The 17812-nt window shown below is 38.2% G+C and overlaps 1 protein-coding gene across 2 annotated transcripts in view; it reads right to left on the reverse strand.

Moving 5' to 3' along the window:
• Positions 1 to 2665: 2665 nt before the first annotated feature.
• Positions 2666 to 17812, reverse strand: part of KCNQ5 (potassium voltage-gated channel subfamily Q member 5) — a 290751-nt gene continuing 275604 nt past the window's right edge. For both annotated transcript variants that reach the window (XM_032184800.1, XM_032184799.1), the window contains 4 exons: positions 12877 to 12985; positions 6013 to 6144; positions 5013 to 5139; positions 2666 to 4609 (listed from right to left, as the gene is read on the reverse strand). In XM_032184800.1, coding sequence (XP_032040691.1) covers positions 3668 to 4609; positions 5013 to 5139; positions 6013 to 6144; positions 12877 to 12985 — 1310 coding nt within the window. In that variant the 3' untranslated portion in view covers positions 2666 to 3667. The remainder of the gene's footprint in view (positions 4610 to 5012; positions 5140 to 6012; positions 6145 to 12876; positions 12986 to 17812) is intronic.

Raw genomic sequence — 17812 nt, forward strand, 5'->3', positions numbered from 1 at the left:
ATTGCAGGTCCCAATCCAGAAATACTACTGTACATCAGATGTTCTACTATACATCAGCAATTCAGTATGATTTGACTTATCACAGAAGAGCAGGTGAATTACTCATCACCGTACTATAATGACAGCAGTCACTTTAAGTAGGATTATCTCAAAAACATATGTAACAACCGTGGGCACTGTGAATAAAAGTGTATGATCTTTGCAATCTTGAACCCTAGGCTAAAACACTATATTCATATTTAAATAAAAAGTATAGATCATATAAGCCAGGAGCAAATACAAATTCTTAAACAAATAATAATCATCAAAACTATTCTTTTCAGTTCTCTCTTCAATCAGATACAAGAAACATGCTGATCAGAAAACAGTTATTTGGATAAGGCTTAATTCCTGAAGCTCTTACTTAGGTTCAAATTCTCTCTTCAACAACCCTCAAATGGATTGTAAGTCAGAAAAAAAAATTTGTCCTCTGTCCCTACTCACAAAAAATTTTTATTAGCTATCATGAGCTTGAATTTAATAAGCAGCTCAGGACAAGACTTGAAAAGCCATACAGGTCCTTCTTTTGTGAAACCAGTGAATGACTGTCAGTCATGACACTGTCGTTTAAAGAGAGAGCATAGAAACAGGAAACTCTTGATGAGGAAATATGAGCAAAGCTTATAAAAATCCAAAGAAACAATTCTTCCTCTCCAGGATTTCATATATTCACTACTCTTTCTATTTTCTATCAATATTATGTTAAAAAAAAAATCCTATATGATAAGACTTGCAGCTACAAAAATAATAAAGGTGAGCATAAAAGAAAAAAAAAATCAGGATTTTAAACCATAATTTGAAAAGATATGATCTTCTGGATTTATTAGTACTTTGTAAAGACATTAACATTTTCATACATAATTTATAGAATTCATTCTTTTGTGCACAACATTGTATTAAATAAATTAACTTAAAATTAGAAGGACTCAAGCATGTCATTTAAGGCAAAAATACCAAGTTTCTGTGAGATAAATTATCAGCAAAACCCAAGGCCCTGCTTCTGGTACTGAATGCGTACAGTCAGAGCCAATGCTAAGTACTCCCATTGCCTCCTGCCTGGCTCAGTGGGGGTGCAACGATCTGCTCATGCAGATGAAGGTGGAAGATTGGAGGCCAATTCATGATGCCTTTAGTTTTCTGTCTCATCAAGGAGGGGAAGGGAGTTTCGTTACTGGCACATCGTTGCCATGTGCCTCATCTCTTGCTCCTGACCTGGGCCTAAGGGCCAGGACTTAGGCTGGCAGGAGGCTTCATATGAAAGGCAAGAAAGGCACCATAAACCATTAGGGAAAAATAAAAAGAAAAAAGAAAGAAAAGCCCCCAAACTTGTGAGTTTTTAAGTTTTGGATAGTACTTTAAACTTTTAGATTTGCCTGGCTGAAATGCAGACATTCAAATAGGTTAATAGTTAAATGAATGGAGATGTGGAAAAAATATATCTATTTATCCTCACAAAATTACTGCTGTAATCAGGCGTTAGCATAACCAGACTGCACAGTAAAGAACACAGGAAAGGCTGAGTGTGGTAAATTATATGGCAAATCAGTGGTGAGGAAATTGTGCTTCAAGGTGTCTTTCAGGATTTAACAGCTGAAGGTTGCTCCGGTGTGAGCCATGGAGCACAGTGTACCATCCGTGGACCCCATATAATGACACAATATATACACTCTACAGTTTGCATGTACTTTCACAGAATAAGGTTATCATGTAATATCCAGGAATACTTCTGTAAAGGAAATATGGATGCAGAAATTACAATGGTTTCATAGTAAACAGATCCTTCACGATACAATCTATAGCATTTAGCCATGATTAAGACTGGAGTGACGTTTTTGATGTACATAGCAAGTTCCCAGCAGGTCTGGGCCTTGAGAAAACACTGCCCTGAGTGAGCTGGCACTGGCACCCCCATACATTCACTGTTCCTGCTGCTAGAGGGAAGTTGAGCCCGAGTCCGGCTGTCTACAAGCCTGCGGTGCAGATAGGGTATAAATTTTGGGGTATGCAACACACGAAAACCTTGTTCAGCTGGGAAGAATGAGAGCCTGGTTAGGCTCCGCAAGGGTTCTTCCAGTGGTGAAACCTTGCTGAGGACACTAACACTGCTCCTGCGTCTCAGCAGGAGTGAAGTGTAGGTAGGATATGAAAAAAAGAGGATGTATCAAGCAGGAATGCTCAGTCTGATGTAGACTTTGGATTTGGAAACTCAGGTTTTAGGAGGAAAGAGTCTGAAGATCCTTTCTTGGAAAGTTCTCAAGAAATGACTGTGGTTGGGACACAGTGTTGAGCTATAAGAGTGTGTGCCAACTTCCCTCTCTTCTCCTCTCCTTTTACTAAAAAGAAAAAGAATTAAAAAAAAAAAAAAAGAAGAAAGAAAACAAAAACAAAAAAAGCAACAACAAAAAAAGCAAAAACCCAAAGCACAAAAAAAAAAAACAACCAAAAAATCTGCCTTCAATTTTTTTCAGGTAAAGTGGTCTTCCCTACTTCCATTTCTGGTTGCCTACATGGCCTTTTTGGAAACAGTACTCACTGACAGGCTGGTATTTAAAAAATATTTTTGCCTCTTTACCTTTCATCCTTAGTTTTCTGGGATCATTTCTCATCTTGCCCATCTAAATCTCTATTTTTTTTTTTTCTTCATCCTTTGTGTTGTGTTTCCCTCTTCCCTGTTCTTTCCTCTTTAGATCTACTCTGTATTTCAGTTCCTCTTTGTCCCTCCTTTCCCAGCCTTATGAATTACCGTCACGGCATCAGGTAGTGACTGCGAGGCAGATTGCCAAAATCTCCTCAGAAGGAAACATTGCTTCTGCAACAAAGGCAGTGCCTGCGCCTTCCCCTCATGTACTGCTGCCAAAATGTTTCAGATTTATGAGACTGGAAGAAGGAGAAATTCCCCTGAATTCTTAGTGCAGTCACCCAAATTATCCACTTTTGAGGCCAGCCCCGACCCTTACGATACAAACTTTTTGTAACAAAAGAGTGTTCTTGTTATAAAGAACAATATGATGGTAGCAGTGTGTTGGGTACTTTTGTCACAACACTAAATCACCAAAAATCGGACGGATATTAACATACTGTTTTTCCGAGTTAAAAATAACTGATTGCTGATGAGCTCATGTGTGTATCTTGCAACTGGCAGCCATTTCTAATCCCATATATCTGGTTTCCTTGGTACCTTGCTAGCAGCTGTAGATATTTTTTTTTTTTTGTTGTAAACATAAACTATCATCTAAATCAGGACATATATATATATTTAATTAGTTCAGAAGCAAAGTGCTTTAAAACTTATGGTTTTTACTTCTGCCCTGTAGAAACGGCACTAGGTCTAAATGCTCAAATTTTTGCTTTTTGATATATCCTGCAGCATTAGCTTTGTAGGCAACTCTTTATTTAAACCTACCGTACTACACAAAAGGCTGCTGTACTGTAGGTATAAATCTGAATTTTAGCCGTCACTTAAACATGCATTTTCATGCAACTAGAAGATATGGGCTCATTCAACTGCTTTTCGGATTCATCCTGATTTTTGTGATTTTATCATATTAAAAAGGCTTTCAAAACAGTTCATGCTATGATATGTATGACTAGAGGAATGACCCAGCCAACGAAGAAAGCCCACAAGCTGTTATTTAAGTTTGACATGGAGCAGACTGAGTGCTTCTGTACCGTCCCCTGGCTTGCAAATGTTTTGAGATGATCTTGATATTCCAGTCCTTAGAGAGTCAGTAGAGAGAGTTGTTTCCACTAATGGTCGAGAGATGGCTTCAGTAGTCTCTGTTCCTGCCTCTGTCTCCAACTCTTCATCAGTTATAAATAATTTTGACTCCCTCCATTTGGAGTACACGTCTTGGCTACCTCTTGAACCACTAGAGTCACTGCCAGTAATCTGTACATTAAGTTCCTCTGTTGATTGTATAAGGTTTTGTACAGATAAAGATTTTCCTAAATCCATTTGCACCACAGGTTTAACTGAGAGCAAAGGTTCCCCTTCTGTACCCAGACCTTTTCTCCATGCAAGATCCTTTGTTGCACTGGGCTGCGCAACTTGTCCATTGTCCTTTGATGCAACAAGGCAAGCGGTGACATCAGAAATATTTTCCTGCGTGGTTACAGGGATAATGTGAACGGGCTCAGGCCTATTGATATGCTTCATTGATGAGAAAGGTGGTATTTGTAATGTTGTTGGAGTTGCTGGCTTAGTTGCCTGGTTTATTTGGTTTGATGTGTTATTACCTGTTGTAGGTCCATCGTTTGGCACTTGCGTTGCTTGACTATGCATAGCTGGACTAAAAGCATAGTAAGCCTGAGTGCTAAATTCATTTGGTGTCAGTATAAGCTGTAGGCCACGAGGCAGATTGGCACTGGCTGATCTGGATACACATCCACTAATTTGTGCAGAATTAGACAAATCTTTGCTGTCCGATGGACTTTGATAATCAGAAGTCTGCTCACACTCGAAAGCTGGCATTTGAAATGAAGCCAAAGTGAGCGCTGATGCAGATCCTTTTCGCAAAACTTGTTGATAAATGTCTAACAGACAGTCCAGTTTTGACTCAATGGATTGTACCTACAGGAGGAGAGGAAAAGGTTAATATTAATGCAAAATATGAATTTTAAATATGTGGAACCCAAGCAAAAGGAAAATGTAACCACTGAAAAGAAAAATGTTAGGAGCTTGATATGAGGTATTGACTCATGAAAAATAATGTCAAAAGACTGGTAGCTATAGATTTTTCATAAGCAAGCTGATAAAAAGAACCAGTACCTTGCAATTTTTCTTTTCTTATTTTTTTCTGAACATGGAACACAGTTGAAGTAATATGATTCATGTATCTTTTATGTCAATGTGTAAATGAAACAGCTATCAGAAAAAAATATTTTAACTGTTCGTCATTTGAAACTGGCAATAAAATAGACAAAGCAACAGAGCAAGACAAAAGCACAGTCACAGAAGATGGTGAAGACTCTACCTGTTTTTCCACCTTGACTACACGCCCTAACATGCTGAGGTCATCAGTTGTCTCATTCTCTGCCGTATTCTTTTCTCTGCTTCTTTTATCTGCTGTGATCTGTCCTTTCCCAAGAATTTGGTCAACACTGTAAGAGAAATTAAAAGCTACTGTGATCCCCCAAAATGGTGATAATATGGAAGTGTTTGCTCAATCCGTACATTAAACATTAAAATCACAGTCCTTCAGAAAAGCACCTGAGAAAGGAGGTAACTGTATTAGAAAATCAGGAAAAACACGAGAGACTTTTGAGCATTTAGACATTAGATCACAGACAGCTTTTCTTTTATGTTGGCACTAAGTGGGAGCCAGAATTTAGCCTTCAACTGGAAGAGCCAGGGCTGGACTTGCAGGGAGGCAAGAGAGCGGGTGCCTTCCCCAACAGCCTGGTGTTGGAGAGGAACAGACGTACCAGAGACCACCCTCAGGTCTCCCTTCAGAGCATCAGCATTGAGTCCAGGGGAACTGAGTCTTAAGCAGGAGTCTAAGCCCCAATGCTGCCAGCAATACACATGATGCAATGGTTGTTTTGTTAGTGCTGGGAACTGAGAACATAAAAAGACGCTCCCTGACCCGGTACTTCACATGTAGTTCCCGATTTCTTTCATGTGAAAAGAAAGGGTAGGGTGGGAGAAAGGCAGTTAACAATGATGACTTCATCCTTTTGGCAGCCTCCTGACTTAAGTTCCCTCTTTATGAATAAACTTTCCAGATAAAGGATAACCTTTTTGATCATTCAGGCTTCCATCTTCTGGGGACAAATGAGATACATGGTGTTTTGTTTGTTTTCACACACAATTTAATTTCTGGCTCAGCTGTGTTCTGAACACAGCTGGGCTGAAGCATGGATGACAATTTGTGCCCAAATGTAACACAAAAATGTTAAACGTTGCTAATACTCATTGTACAGTGAATGGCATAACAAGATGCTTATGCAGAAGAGAATTTAATGTTTCCATACCGTGACTGTAGACTCTTGATCCTGCATAACATGTCTAGATGGCCTGCTGAATACTGTTCAATGACATCTTTGACATCATATGGACGAAGTGTTTCCTTAAACTTTCTCTTTGCAACGTGAAATTTCATAATTCTGGTGAAAAAGCATTTTGCAGATTAATCTTCAAAGCAGTTACAAAACAATGCAATATATTCTACTGTCAAAGTAATGTCAGATAGTTTCTTTTTACATTGAAGATAGTTTCAGTACAGCTCAGGCAAGTGAATTCTTTCAAAAAATCCTTTTTATAAGTACAAATTTTATAATTACTTACACGTGGTACTATCCCTTTGAATTATTATGTAACAGAGATCACATAGCATGATTTTAAAGAGTGCAGAGTGTGTTTAGTTGATCAGTATACACCTATTCTGCTTTTTTATGCTAGCTTTTTTTTTAATTGTACATTGAATTGTACTGCAAAAAATATTATGTATGGGATAACAGTAAATATTCAACATTGATGGATGGCCTTTTTTTTTTTTTTTTTTTTTTTTTGGAATGTAACCTTTTCACAAGTTTTCTATGCTAATTTTGTGGAAAAGTGATGCCCACTGAGTAGCTCTTCTTAGAATGAAAAGCTTGATATTAAATTGCAAATCTGAAATAATAGAAGAGACAAATTTGGAAAGCAAATGACAGTGAGCAGATGGCAGTGATCATTATGCTGCGTATTTAGTAGCTGTAAGAGAATGAATGATAACAAATCCAAAACACTGTCCCATAGTAATAGTTTAGTGGAACATCAGGAAAACCATACTTTGTATAGTTAGGACAGACATCATGATATGTAGAGTCAGCTTAATAGTGCATAGTGAACCTCTACTGATTTCTGTATTATACACAAATGTTTTTTCAAATAATATCTATTTATTCCCACAGTGCTCAGGTTGTTGATATTTCCCGTTCTGGTAACTTCCAATTAAAAATGAGATTGCTTGTCACTAGTATAGAGCTTGAATTATGATTCTGATGATAGAAATTAAAATGGAAAAGGCCTGTTAAGAGCAGTCCATCAGCTTGACAGTTCAGGGCTGATCTCCATGAAGTTTTAAATATGTTGGATGATGACGCACTTTCCTCTTTTCCATTGTGAGACAGTTCTACAGACTAATAGCTTTTGGTGTCTTTTGTAATCTGAAGGTCTCTGAAGCTGGGATATGGATTTTGTTTCCTTTTAGCTGTCAAATGATGCCAGGATGTTCTGTTCATAACAGTCTGGCTGCACAGACAATCTCCTGCAATCTAGTTCTTTATTCAGCTTATGAAGAATAAATGATGTAGTTGACATGCAAGAAAGTATTGTTCTTTTGTTATTATTCTCTCTGTTTAGGTCATCACAATTTTTTACTTCATTCTCTTAATATAAGTGAAAATATGAAACTCTATTAGAAAAGCAGAGCCAGAGAATTAATAGGGTAAGTGAAGACAACTGAATATATCACTAATGGGTGACTTTACAAGAGAAGAGGCAGAAGACTAATTTTATTAACAGCCACAGAAGCTTCTTAGTCAGTGTGCACAAAAATCTTCATCACTGCTTTGCAGCTCTATAACAGCTTTTTGGTTATCATGGCAGTTTCTTCATAATGTTCAGAAGTCAAACTGAAAGCAGCCCAATGAGGCAGAACTATACCATTTCTGTTTTGGGTATTAGCTCACATGATGCCATCTAAATTAACTTCAGCAGTGTTTGGAACGGACTCTCATTGCTTACTTCTTTTTGCTTCAAATACATATAATCTTACATAAATTGTGAAAAATAAAAGTGTTATAAAAAGCTGGCATTATAAAAGCCCGTAAGTTAATTAAGAAACGTAAAATGTGAACTCTTTCAGTGATGGATCCTGGCAGCTGCTTTGTAGTTATTCTCCATAGTTATTTACTCTCAATTTTAGAAGCTCAGTTGTCTTTCAGTATCTAGAAATAACAAGTAATTGAGATTTATAGGTTTCAACACCCATTTGGAAAAAATATTACAACTATATCGAGCATATGCAAAAATAGTAGTTGAATTGTGAATAAAACGCTTTTGAGCCTCCTTCATTTGTGCTTCTAGAATACAAAGTGACTTGTTCTGGTGTACGATAAAAACAAAAGGCTCAGTTATGCAGACACGTGTGGGTAACCTACCTGTGCAAAAAAGGTAAAATGAGCACAAATTATTTATGTCCCCTAGCCTTTAACACGAACAGCGCGAATAGAGAAAGCAAAGAAGATAGAGCTTGACATGTCTTTTTTGGTTACACCACACGGGGGCAAACCAGACTCATCAGAAAATAGACGAGTCGCTTCTGGCTGTACTTAACTGCTAGCGCTGACTGAACATAAGTATCTTAAAGTAAGAATTAACCCAGAAGAACAAAACCGTGTACTTCTCATGATTTTTTTTTTTTTTTTAAATAAAACACGTTAATTCTATTTTTAAATTGCTGCATGCTGCGGTGGCATGTGCTGTTCTTATAACTCAGATATAATGTGGTAGAAGATACACTGTCGGAGCCTGCCCAAGTCAACCGTGTGCTAATTTTCTGGTGAGGATTAGCCATGAGCAGCACCATTTTTCCATGATGCATCCAGAGGAGAACAGAAAAAAATTATTATGTGTTGAATTAGACCGGTATGTCAAAATGGTTCCTCACCAGTTAACACCTAAAACACAGGTCCACTAATCTTTACATGCCCTGTTAATTGTTAGAAAGTTAAAGGCCTGATACCAACTTTTGTCTGAGCTGACCCCTAGCAGCCAAAAGTGGTATCCATTTCATTTAACTGCTGTCAAATGAAGCACTGGCACTGATATAGAATTACAGTGTTTTCTGAATGTGTAAGTTTCATACCTCTCTTTGCACTTGTTGTATTTTATTTTCCATTCATGTTGCCCGTTAGAACATTACAAGGTATTACGCTTATCATTAGTGCACTGAGACCGGCACTGAGTCAGAACATCTCTAACCCTCCATGCAGCCCTGTCATACCCACGTTATTTTTTTGAACACGTATCTTGTCAATCTTGTCACTATCTCAGGAAGAAATGGAGCATTGTTGCACTGGGATTTCAGGCAAACTCATACTTAGTTCCTGCCTTAAAGATTAAATCTGGGTAGGTTGTTCTGCCCACAGCTAGAAGAGGTACCCACAGCTTGTTTGCTCACTCACTACACAACAGGAAAACAGATTTAGTTGTGCTGGTTCTTCCATTTCTCTACTCTTATCTTGCTGAATAATCCTAAACTACAATGTGCAGAAGAAATGAGGATCCAATATAGAGGAGACAAGATAGACAACAGTGATGGAGAATTAATTCCACTATGTGTAGGGCAGATGGGCCAATACTGTCTCCTCTCTGGAGTCTTGACCTGTACTAACCCATCACCTAGGAGCCAAAGACATTCTTTGCTCCCAGGCATGGTGCTATAGTAGCCAAAGGCACTTGCATAAACTCTGAAAACCATCTGAGCAGAAAGTATACAAAGCATTGGGATTTAAAAGAGGATTTTGACTCAACACCATGGAACAAGTTCATAATGGCTGCTAAAAGTATTTTCTACAGGGGTAGCAGAAACATTTCTAAGACTCAGCAAAAATAGTAAATTATATTTTCCTTCTTTGGCTATTAAATATGTATGATTATTCAACTATACAGCTTATCACCTCAAGAATCCTCATGTCTTGTTATATTTAGCTAAATTTATTATTACTATCATCTTCTATTAAAGACAAATGAAAATATATCTATGCAATCACTAGTGTTAAAGAGAGAAAAGACCTCCTAGGTCAGCAGGTTCCTCTTGCCATTGCAGCTATTCCCTATTGCATATTTATTTATGCTTCTCAGCTTTGGTTTTTTATTTCATAAATAAATAATACAATAATACCATCATTTCCGTTGTGGAGAGTATTACAGAGTTTACTGCTTCTTGCCATGAAAAAATGATCAGAGATGTTATAATATATTGAAACAAGGTATCCTCGTCCTATTAGTCACTCTTCTATACTTGTGAACCAAATAATTGTAAACTAATGGGGAGATCCAAGTCTCCAGGAGCTCAGACTGCAGGATATTAATGTTTTTTTGTTCACAGCAAGACTGGGGCCAGCTGATCAGTGCTACAAAAATACCACTAGCAAGAACTGCAGTTTTTCCCTTAATTTCCTTACTACCTCAGCTGATCTGTCCTGACATAGAGTTTGGAGTAAACAGGACGGAGAGGGCAGCATGAAAACTTGGCTGGAGGACTCAGCTGGAGGCTTTGAAAGGAGGCTGGTGGCTTGAAAGGTTACTGGGCATGTCTGCACAGCCAGCCTTCAGGAGGACTGCTCGGGAGTCCTGATTTTTCAAGGTGGTGTAGCTGGAACAGATTCAACTGTGTGTGCTTACATTTAGGGTCTTTTGCATCATTTCTACTGAAGCTATTCAAGTACCTTCTGTCTTCATCTGCTCCTGTATAGCAGCACGAAAGGAAAAGCAGCCTCCACCCTCCCCCGTTTCCTTTGCAATTCTAAGCCGTTGCTAAAAACAAACTTCAAAATGAAGGACCAAGTTTCCATATGGACAGATGTTATCATCTTGAAACTCTACGATTACTATGCAGTGTCTCAGATCCTTCTTCAGATGTTTGCATAGATCCCAGTGTAGTCAGGTAACAGACACTCTGAGTAATAAGAAAGAGGAGTATCACCTATCTGACAAACTGAATTTCCAGTCTCTTGAATTTGGGAGACTAAGGTATAGCATTTAACAGAAGTCTGAAGATCATTGCATATTATGCTTCACAGATATCAAACAAAGGTGTGCTTCTGAAGAAAGATATATGTACTGTTTACAATCCAGTGAAACACTAACATTTGCAGGGGGAAATGGGAGAGATTCATGATTAATTGATAGATAGCAAGTGGAGATGCAAAATTCGTATTCTCAACATCAGTGGTGAAATGAGTTGTTCTTTGGTAAGCAAAGCACACAAAGAAAATTTGGAGGTAATCTAAAAAGTCTACTTCTATCAGTTGAATAATGCAAGTCTGAAATATTCAGACTTCTGCATCTTTGCTCTTCTTATAACTTTTCCGTGGAGGACGCCATGGAGGAGGTTTGCCAATGATGACATTTAAATTCAGTGCCTTTCCATTAGAGCTGATAATTAGCAAAAAAAAAAAAAAAAAAAAAAAAAGCCAAAAACTTGTTCCAGGTGCCCCTGCTTGAGCAGGGGTTGGACCAGGTGATCCAGAGGTCTCTTTGAACCTCAGCCATTCTGTGATTCTGCAAAAAGACACAGGTGGTGCATTGAACAATCAGTCCAGTGGTGTCTTTAAGAATAAGCTCCCTTAATTTAGTCTGTATTAAAACATCAAGGAATTTGGACAGTGTTAAGGATGAGATGGCCATTGGCACCGCTTGCTGATACAGTGGCAAGGCGCATTTGGAGCCCAGAGTCAACCAGTCTGTTTAAAATGCAGCATCACAGACAAGGATCTTTGGCAACCAGAGCCAACAGATTATGCTGATTGTTCCTAATTTGAGCATTTTCCATTCAAAGGAACAGGTCTGCCTTGTAGCTGGATGTCCACAGTGTATAAGGATTTCTGTCAGCTGTTGCAATGCTGCTGACAAGAGGTTGTTCACAGTGGTGACATTTAAGTAGCCTGTCGCAGTGGCTGTGGGCATTGGCCTGGTATCTGACACATCTTGGGAGGTCATTTCCAGGCAGGTTGGAAAGACAGCAGGAACAGACATCTGCAAGTGATCTGTCAAGCTGCCTTGGCTTGTAGGAGAGAATTAGAAACTGCCTTGCTAGTTATCTGTCTACAATGGCAATCAGTGGAAAAAGGAGAAAGAAATACAGGTAGCCTGTAGGTTATCACTGTATGAAATTAATTGATAAAGAGCTTGAGTTCATTCTTCCCATAGCACTGGGAGAAGTAAGGCGAAGAATGCCCCTTTAGGAAAATGTCATCTTTCAATAGATTTTTGCAGAAATCCCCTGTGGCTGCTGCCTGCCTGCTGAAGAGGCATGCCGGAGCACTGATGCAACTGTGATATAGTCATCCCCCAGCGTGAGCATCAGGCTTGCTGTTGTCACAGAGGGGATGACCGAGCTCTGTTTGCTTCTCGACTTACTCCTATGGTGGGAATTTTGCCTGTCAGGACTTGTGCTGCAAAATATTCAGTAAGATTAAGAGCCTTGGCAGCCTCAGGAGGCTGAATGCTAAATTTAAGCTTTCAATACTGGTAATTTTATAAGTTTCAATGCAGTTTGCTACTTTCTTGGAAAAGAAGGAAACTATTAGTCTTAAATCATCGGGGTTATATTTAGTTCAATGGATAGTGGCAGGCACGGTTTTGCACAATTGAGTGAATGTAATTATCCTGCTGTTACCAGAAGAAAGTTGCAGTAAAAGTCAGACGACAGTTTCAGGAATATGGAAATGCAATAAAAATGCAAACTTTTGAAGGAAGTGACTTTTCAAAGCAAGGAGATATACATTCAGTAAGACTGCATCAAAATTCCATACAATATTTTGGATTACAGGAAATATACTGGAAACCAGCATTCATTATTCTCTTTCTTTTCTGAGTCAAATCGTGATATTTTTAGAAATTGAAAAGTTGATAATGGAATGGATGAAATATTTCCAGTTTAAAAAAAACTAAAAACAGATGAAAAGGAAGAATAAGTAAACCATATTAGCATTAGTTATGTGACAAATACAGCCATGTAATAATATAATAATAAGTTCAACTAATTGCCATTTTATTGACATGCACTTAATTAGTATCTTAATTACAGGAATCTCAAATATTTATTCACTCTATTTTTTACGCACCTGATTGCTCTGATGACAGTTTTAAGAGCAGGGGTGAGATCTTCTACTGATACATCACACTGGCACCCTTTATCATCATAAACGTCATCTGTTCCAAGGCTGGTGTCAGCTGCAAAATACAAGAGTGGATTAAACAGCAAGCATTTAAAAATGCCTTCCTTAGTGTTTTCTAGCTGTCTGCACAGTGATTCTGGAAAACTAGGGACTACAAATCAAGTAAGAGAGATTCATCAGTTTATGAGCTGTATGATGCACTTGTTTGTGTTGAGGCTTGTGTCATAAAATGACTGGGTAGTCCCCACTGAAAATGGTAAAAGTTAGAGGGTAAGAAAGCCCTGTTATTTTTCATACAAATGAATAGTGTAGTTCCGGTATGTCTCATCCTGACATCTCACTGTTTTTCATCACATTCACTGTCTTAAGGAAAAGCAGTGAGCTAGCAGATGTAAATGGCAGAGGCAAAAGCCACTGCAGTTATATTAAATTGTTATATTTTTTACCACCATCAATGAACCTGACTTTTAAAACAAAGAAAAAGTCCAGAAGACTAAGGAGTCTGTAGAATGATCCAACATTTCCTTCCAGGTAAAGATAAATGAAGCACCTTTTTGCCAGAAATGAATAGAGAATGACAGCAACATGGATCTATTGCCTCCTTAAACTTCACAGCCATGTAGACATTGGAGTCTTTGCAATAAGAGCTCAAGTGAATGAGCTCAACAAAAAAATGGATCCTCTATACTTTCCTAATATCGCCTCTGCAGGATTACCATTTGTGAATAAACCGGAAATCTCAGAAGGGCCCAGTTTATCTCAGTACACAAAGAAATCATGGAAGGATGCATGTCACCTTTTAAATCTACTAGGAATACTATCTTATAATAAACAACATTGTACTAGGCTGCACATTCAGGAACTGGTATTACTGTATTGTCTTCACAGATTTAATTTTTGGCCATAATAATTTGTTTTGATGAGGTATGACTTTACAAGTCATGACCTAAAATGTTTAAAGAGTGCTTAAAATTTAAAGCTCATTAGTTTAAAGGCCAGTTTTGGACAGGAACTGGAAAATAAAGTTGTGTCATTTTTTAATTCCTTATAAGACCTTAATCTTACATTGCTGTAGCCTCAAGGTTGGCACTGTTCTGACAGGAAAAGACAACAAAGATCACTTTTATGCTTCCCATGACTCATGAACTAAAACTACCCTTGACAAAACTTAGAGCTTTCAAGGGTCAGTGTGTAGTTTTGAACAGAAAGAAAGTGAGATATACTCAGTAAGTGGCTTGGTTAAGGCCATGTATCTGTGGCAAACCAGAACTTTGGCTAGTTCGTTACCCTCTAGAATATCTTTTCTTTTTTGACTGTTGCTGAACTGGTACATCCATGAGGAACAGCTACTGTAGCTGCGAAGAGCACAAAATTTTATCGTTAACACATCAACTTAACACAATATAAAGAGATGGTTTACAGCCGAGTTAATAATGTCCTCAATTACACATACTGAACAATCAAATGGAACCTTAATTGTAAAAATGAGATTTGCATACAAAACTGGAATTTTCCCTTCCTTGCTGTTGTTGCAAGTCAAGCCTACAATGATGTTTACTGGCACTGTTTCAAAAGCTTTCCTACTGACTCTGTTTATCCTACAGATAAAATGTATATGTCTCTCCACCTGTCATGCCTAATATTTGTATCCCTGTCCAAAACATGTAATTAACTAAAATAAATTATGCAATTAGTTTTTTAAGTATACACACTACTTAAATTCCCATCTCCAAAGTTGCTGGGTATATGGCACTAACTTTCCAGGTGTTAAGTCTGATTAGCCTCTCCAGTTACTTCTCCCAGAGCTGAAATATCCCTGCTCATTTCTAAATGCCATATGAAAAATAAAGTTTTTCTATGCTACTGGTATTTTCAGTGGCTCTCTAAGGTTTGAACCTACTCAGTTATGCTGGTGTAAATTAGGAATAATTTTGCTTAGGTCAGAAGAGCTACAGCTATGTAACCCCAGTGAAAAAGGAGACTCCAGCTTGAAAGTTTAAAATAAACATGTTTCTAATGATTATCTCACTGATACGGTTCCTGGGTCCTTTGCCAAGTACAGTGTCATTAATAAAAGGGCCTCCTTAATGCAGCATATCTTTGCAGAACTGTTTTGAGAACAGTGTGGTGCAATTATAGTGTTTCATGTTGCTCTCATGTGTATACAAAATCAGCAAAATCTTTAGACAGACGCTGGAAAATTCTTATAAATTTAAGCCAGCTTTAAGAAGAGATACTGCTCCTAATAAATCACCTTATTTTTTTCTTTCTAATATTCCCACTGACATGAATTTCCCTCATTATAGCAGGCGTTCAGTACCACATGTCAATAAAACTTGCGAAAAGCTATAAAACTTGTTTGATTCATATGGGAAACATTCATGTTTCTGTATAATACTAAGCAGACTTGGGAAAAACTTTGGGAAATACATAGTAAGAATTTGGAAAATAAGAATCCAGCTTAAAAAGACACTGAAATCAAAGTTCACATTCTGATGAATTTTTCCAGTGGAAGCTCATGTTGTGTACAACATAGCTATGAGGTGAGATGTACTTGTATCGCTTCTGTCCCTCTCAAGTTCATCCCTGAGGTCAGGGCTGTGTTGGGGCCAGTTTGGCCTCTGTGGTGGCTCCAGCTGTTAAGAGCACTGCCAGTTCCCAGACGGGGTTAAGCTGTGGCCTCTGACAAGCCCCAATCTGTTCTGCTGTCTATCCTCAGAGAGGTTCCTACCCGGCATTAAATGGGCAGGTAGACCTTTCAGTGCTAGGTCACACCTAGCCCTGCATGTGTCTGCTTCCTTTTCCATCCCTGTACTCCTTGGCCATGTCTCCTGCTCTCCATCGAGGTGTCCATGGATGGTCCAGGTGGGCTCCAGAGGCAACCCTGGGCAGCACTTGCTCTGCATGAACTCAGGCTTTGCCAAGCCACTATGGGGTCAGCAGTGGTCCACCTTTCTCTCCAGGAGCCTCTTCTAAACAGACCTTCCAAAGCTGTTGCTTGAGCAGCTTGTGAATCTGGTCTTGACAATGGCCTGAGAGCCTCCTAATATACAGAATTTAAACACAACCCTGCAAGAAAGGTTGTCAGCTGGTTGGAGAATCCAGAAACAATTCTCCTTTTCTAATACCAGCATCTTTACAATTTAGGATGTGTTTTGATCATAAGTTTCAATCTGTAAAATATAAATGTTTAAATTGGTGTTTATTTCACAACTCATTGGCCAGCCACCATTATCTCACAGTCTTTGACGTTATTTACTTTGGGCTAATGTCTCGTCTTTGCCACTTTTTAATTTCTTCCTCCTTCTTCCTTAAGAGCAGTCCTTAATTTAATCACATAGCAAATAAGCAATTACCAACAAATAGAAAGAGGCATGCACAAGTCATTAAAATCATCTTGATATTTCCCAGTTTATCACAGTATTTATGCATTCATCTTGCAAACTCCAGTTAGTTATGATCACCCTACATGAATAGGCTAAAAATCACACTGCTCTGAATTACACTGTTCTGTAATATTATATGTCACCAGCAAAAAAAAAAAAATATGTTTGTAGCTCCATTTCATATGGCTCGGTGCAGAAGTTACACACAAAGCATGATTTATTATTTCTGTAAGCATCATGTGTCCTTTTTTAGAAATGTTTTCTGTTTAATAACATGCTTTGACATTGGAAAAACTGTGACACTGCTCTGATCACCTTCATAGCTTCATGCTTTAGATGTCAGTAACATTCAAACAATTATGTGCCTGTTGAACAGAACAGAAAACATTTTATACTCTTTAACTTGTTTTCTGGGAACTGTCATATGCTAGCAACAATAATCAAGCATTAGTAAGTGCATGTGCAGGCACCATGAATAGCCCTATGGAAGCACTCCCATCGTAGTGTCATTTGAGTCATCTTCCTTGGAGGTCTTCAAGAAACGTGTAGATTTAGAACTTAGTAGCATGGTTTAGTGGTGGACTTTAGTACTAGGTTAATGGTTGGACTAGATGATCTTAGAGGTCTTTTCCAACCTGAAAGATTCTATGATAGTCAGTGGTACATTGATCCCAACATAGACCCTTTGATTAGTTTTTGGAAGCCTACAGAAGTACTTCAGTCTTCCTCTGACTCTGTAAGAGGTAGCTCAAGCTCTTTGTATGGCTAATCTACACCATTCTGCTGAGTTTAAGTACTCACTTTTTAGACAAGGCAAAACCTAAATAGGTGCCCAAAGCTGGCAGTTCACAGATGATCCTCAATTATTCACGTTACATCACGGCCTTGTTTCAACATGGTTAAAAAAAAAAACAACACATACTTATTTAAGAGAGATTTCTGAATAATTTTCATTTTAATGCATGACTCAAGGTGAAAAATAGATGGCAGCCTAATTTGTAGAGGTGCGGAGTTACAGCAAGCTATAAGTTATAACTGCCATTTGAAATCCTGAATTCAACACAGGAATTGAAGTCCAAACAATTCATAGTCATTGAGCTTGGAAGGAAGCTCTAGAGGTCAGATGGTTGAAGCACCTTGCTCAAGCCTAGGATGCTCACAAAGTCGGTGCGTTTCACTCGCTTTCACACTGCCTGGGAAGTACCTTTCTTTACCTTCAGCATTTGCTGCGGAGAAATAAGTTTTCAGCCCATATTCTCTAAAAAAAATGAGTTATCCTGTATATGTTTTATAGTACTTCCATAAATGTCATAATGCACAGAATGTTTTGCAAAATCTCAATTACTATTTTCCCTCAAAAAATTATCCTAAGTACAAGCCCTTTCATGTTTTATGTTCATACAGTTCACACAATGTCCCTTTATTAAAATAAAATGCAACTCAGCTTAGTAACTTAAAGTATTTCATGAAACTTTTCATCTCTGCACCAGTGAAGG

This window comes from Aythya fuligula, chromosome 3, assembly GCF_009819795.1.
Source record: "Aythya fuligula isolate bAytFul2 chromosome 3, bAytFul2.pri, whole genome shotgun sequence".
Taxonomy (NCBI): domain Eukaryota; kingdom Metazoa; phylum Chordata; class Aves; order Anseriformes; family Anatidae; genus Aythya; species Aythya fuligula.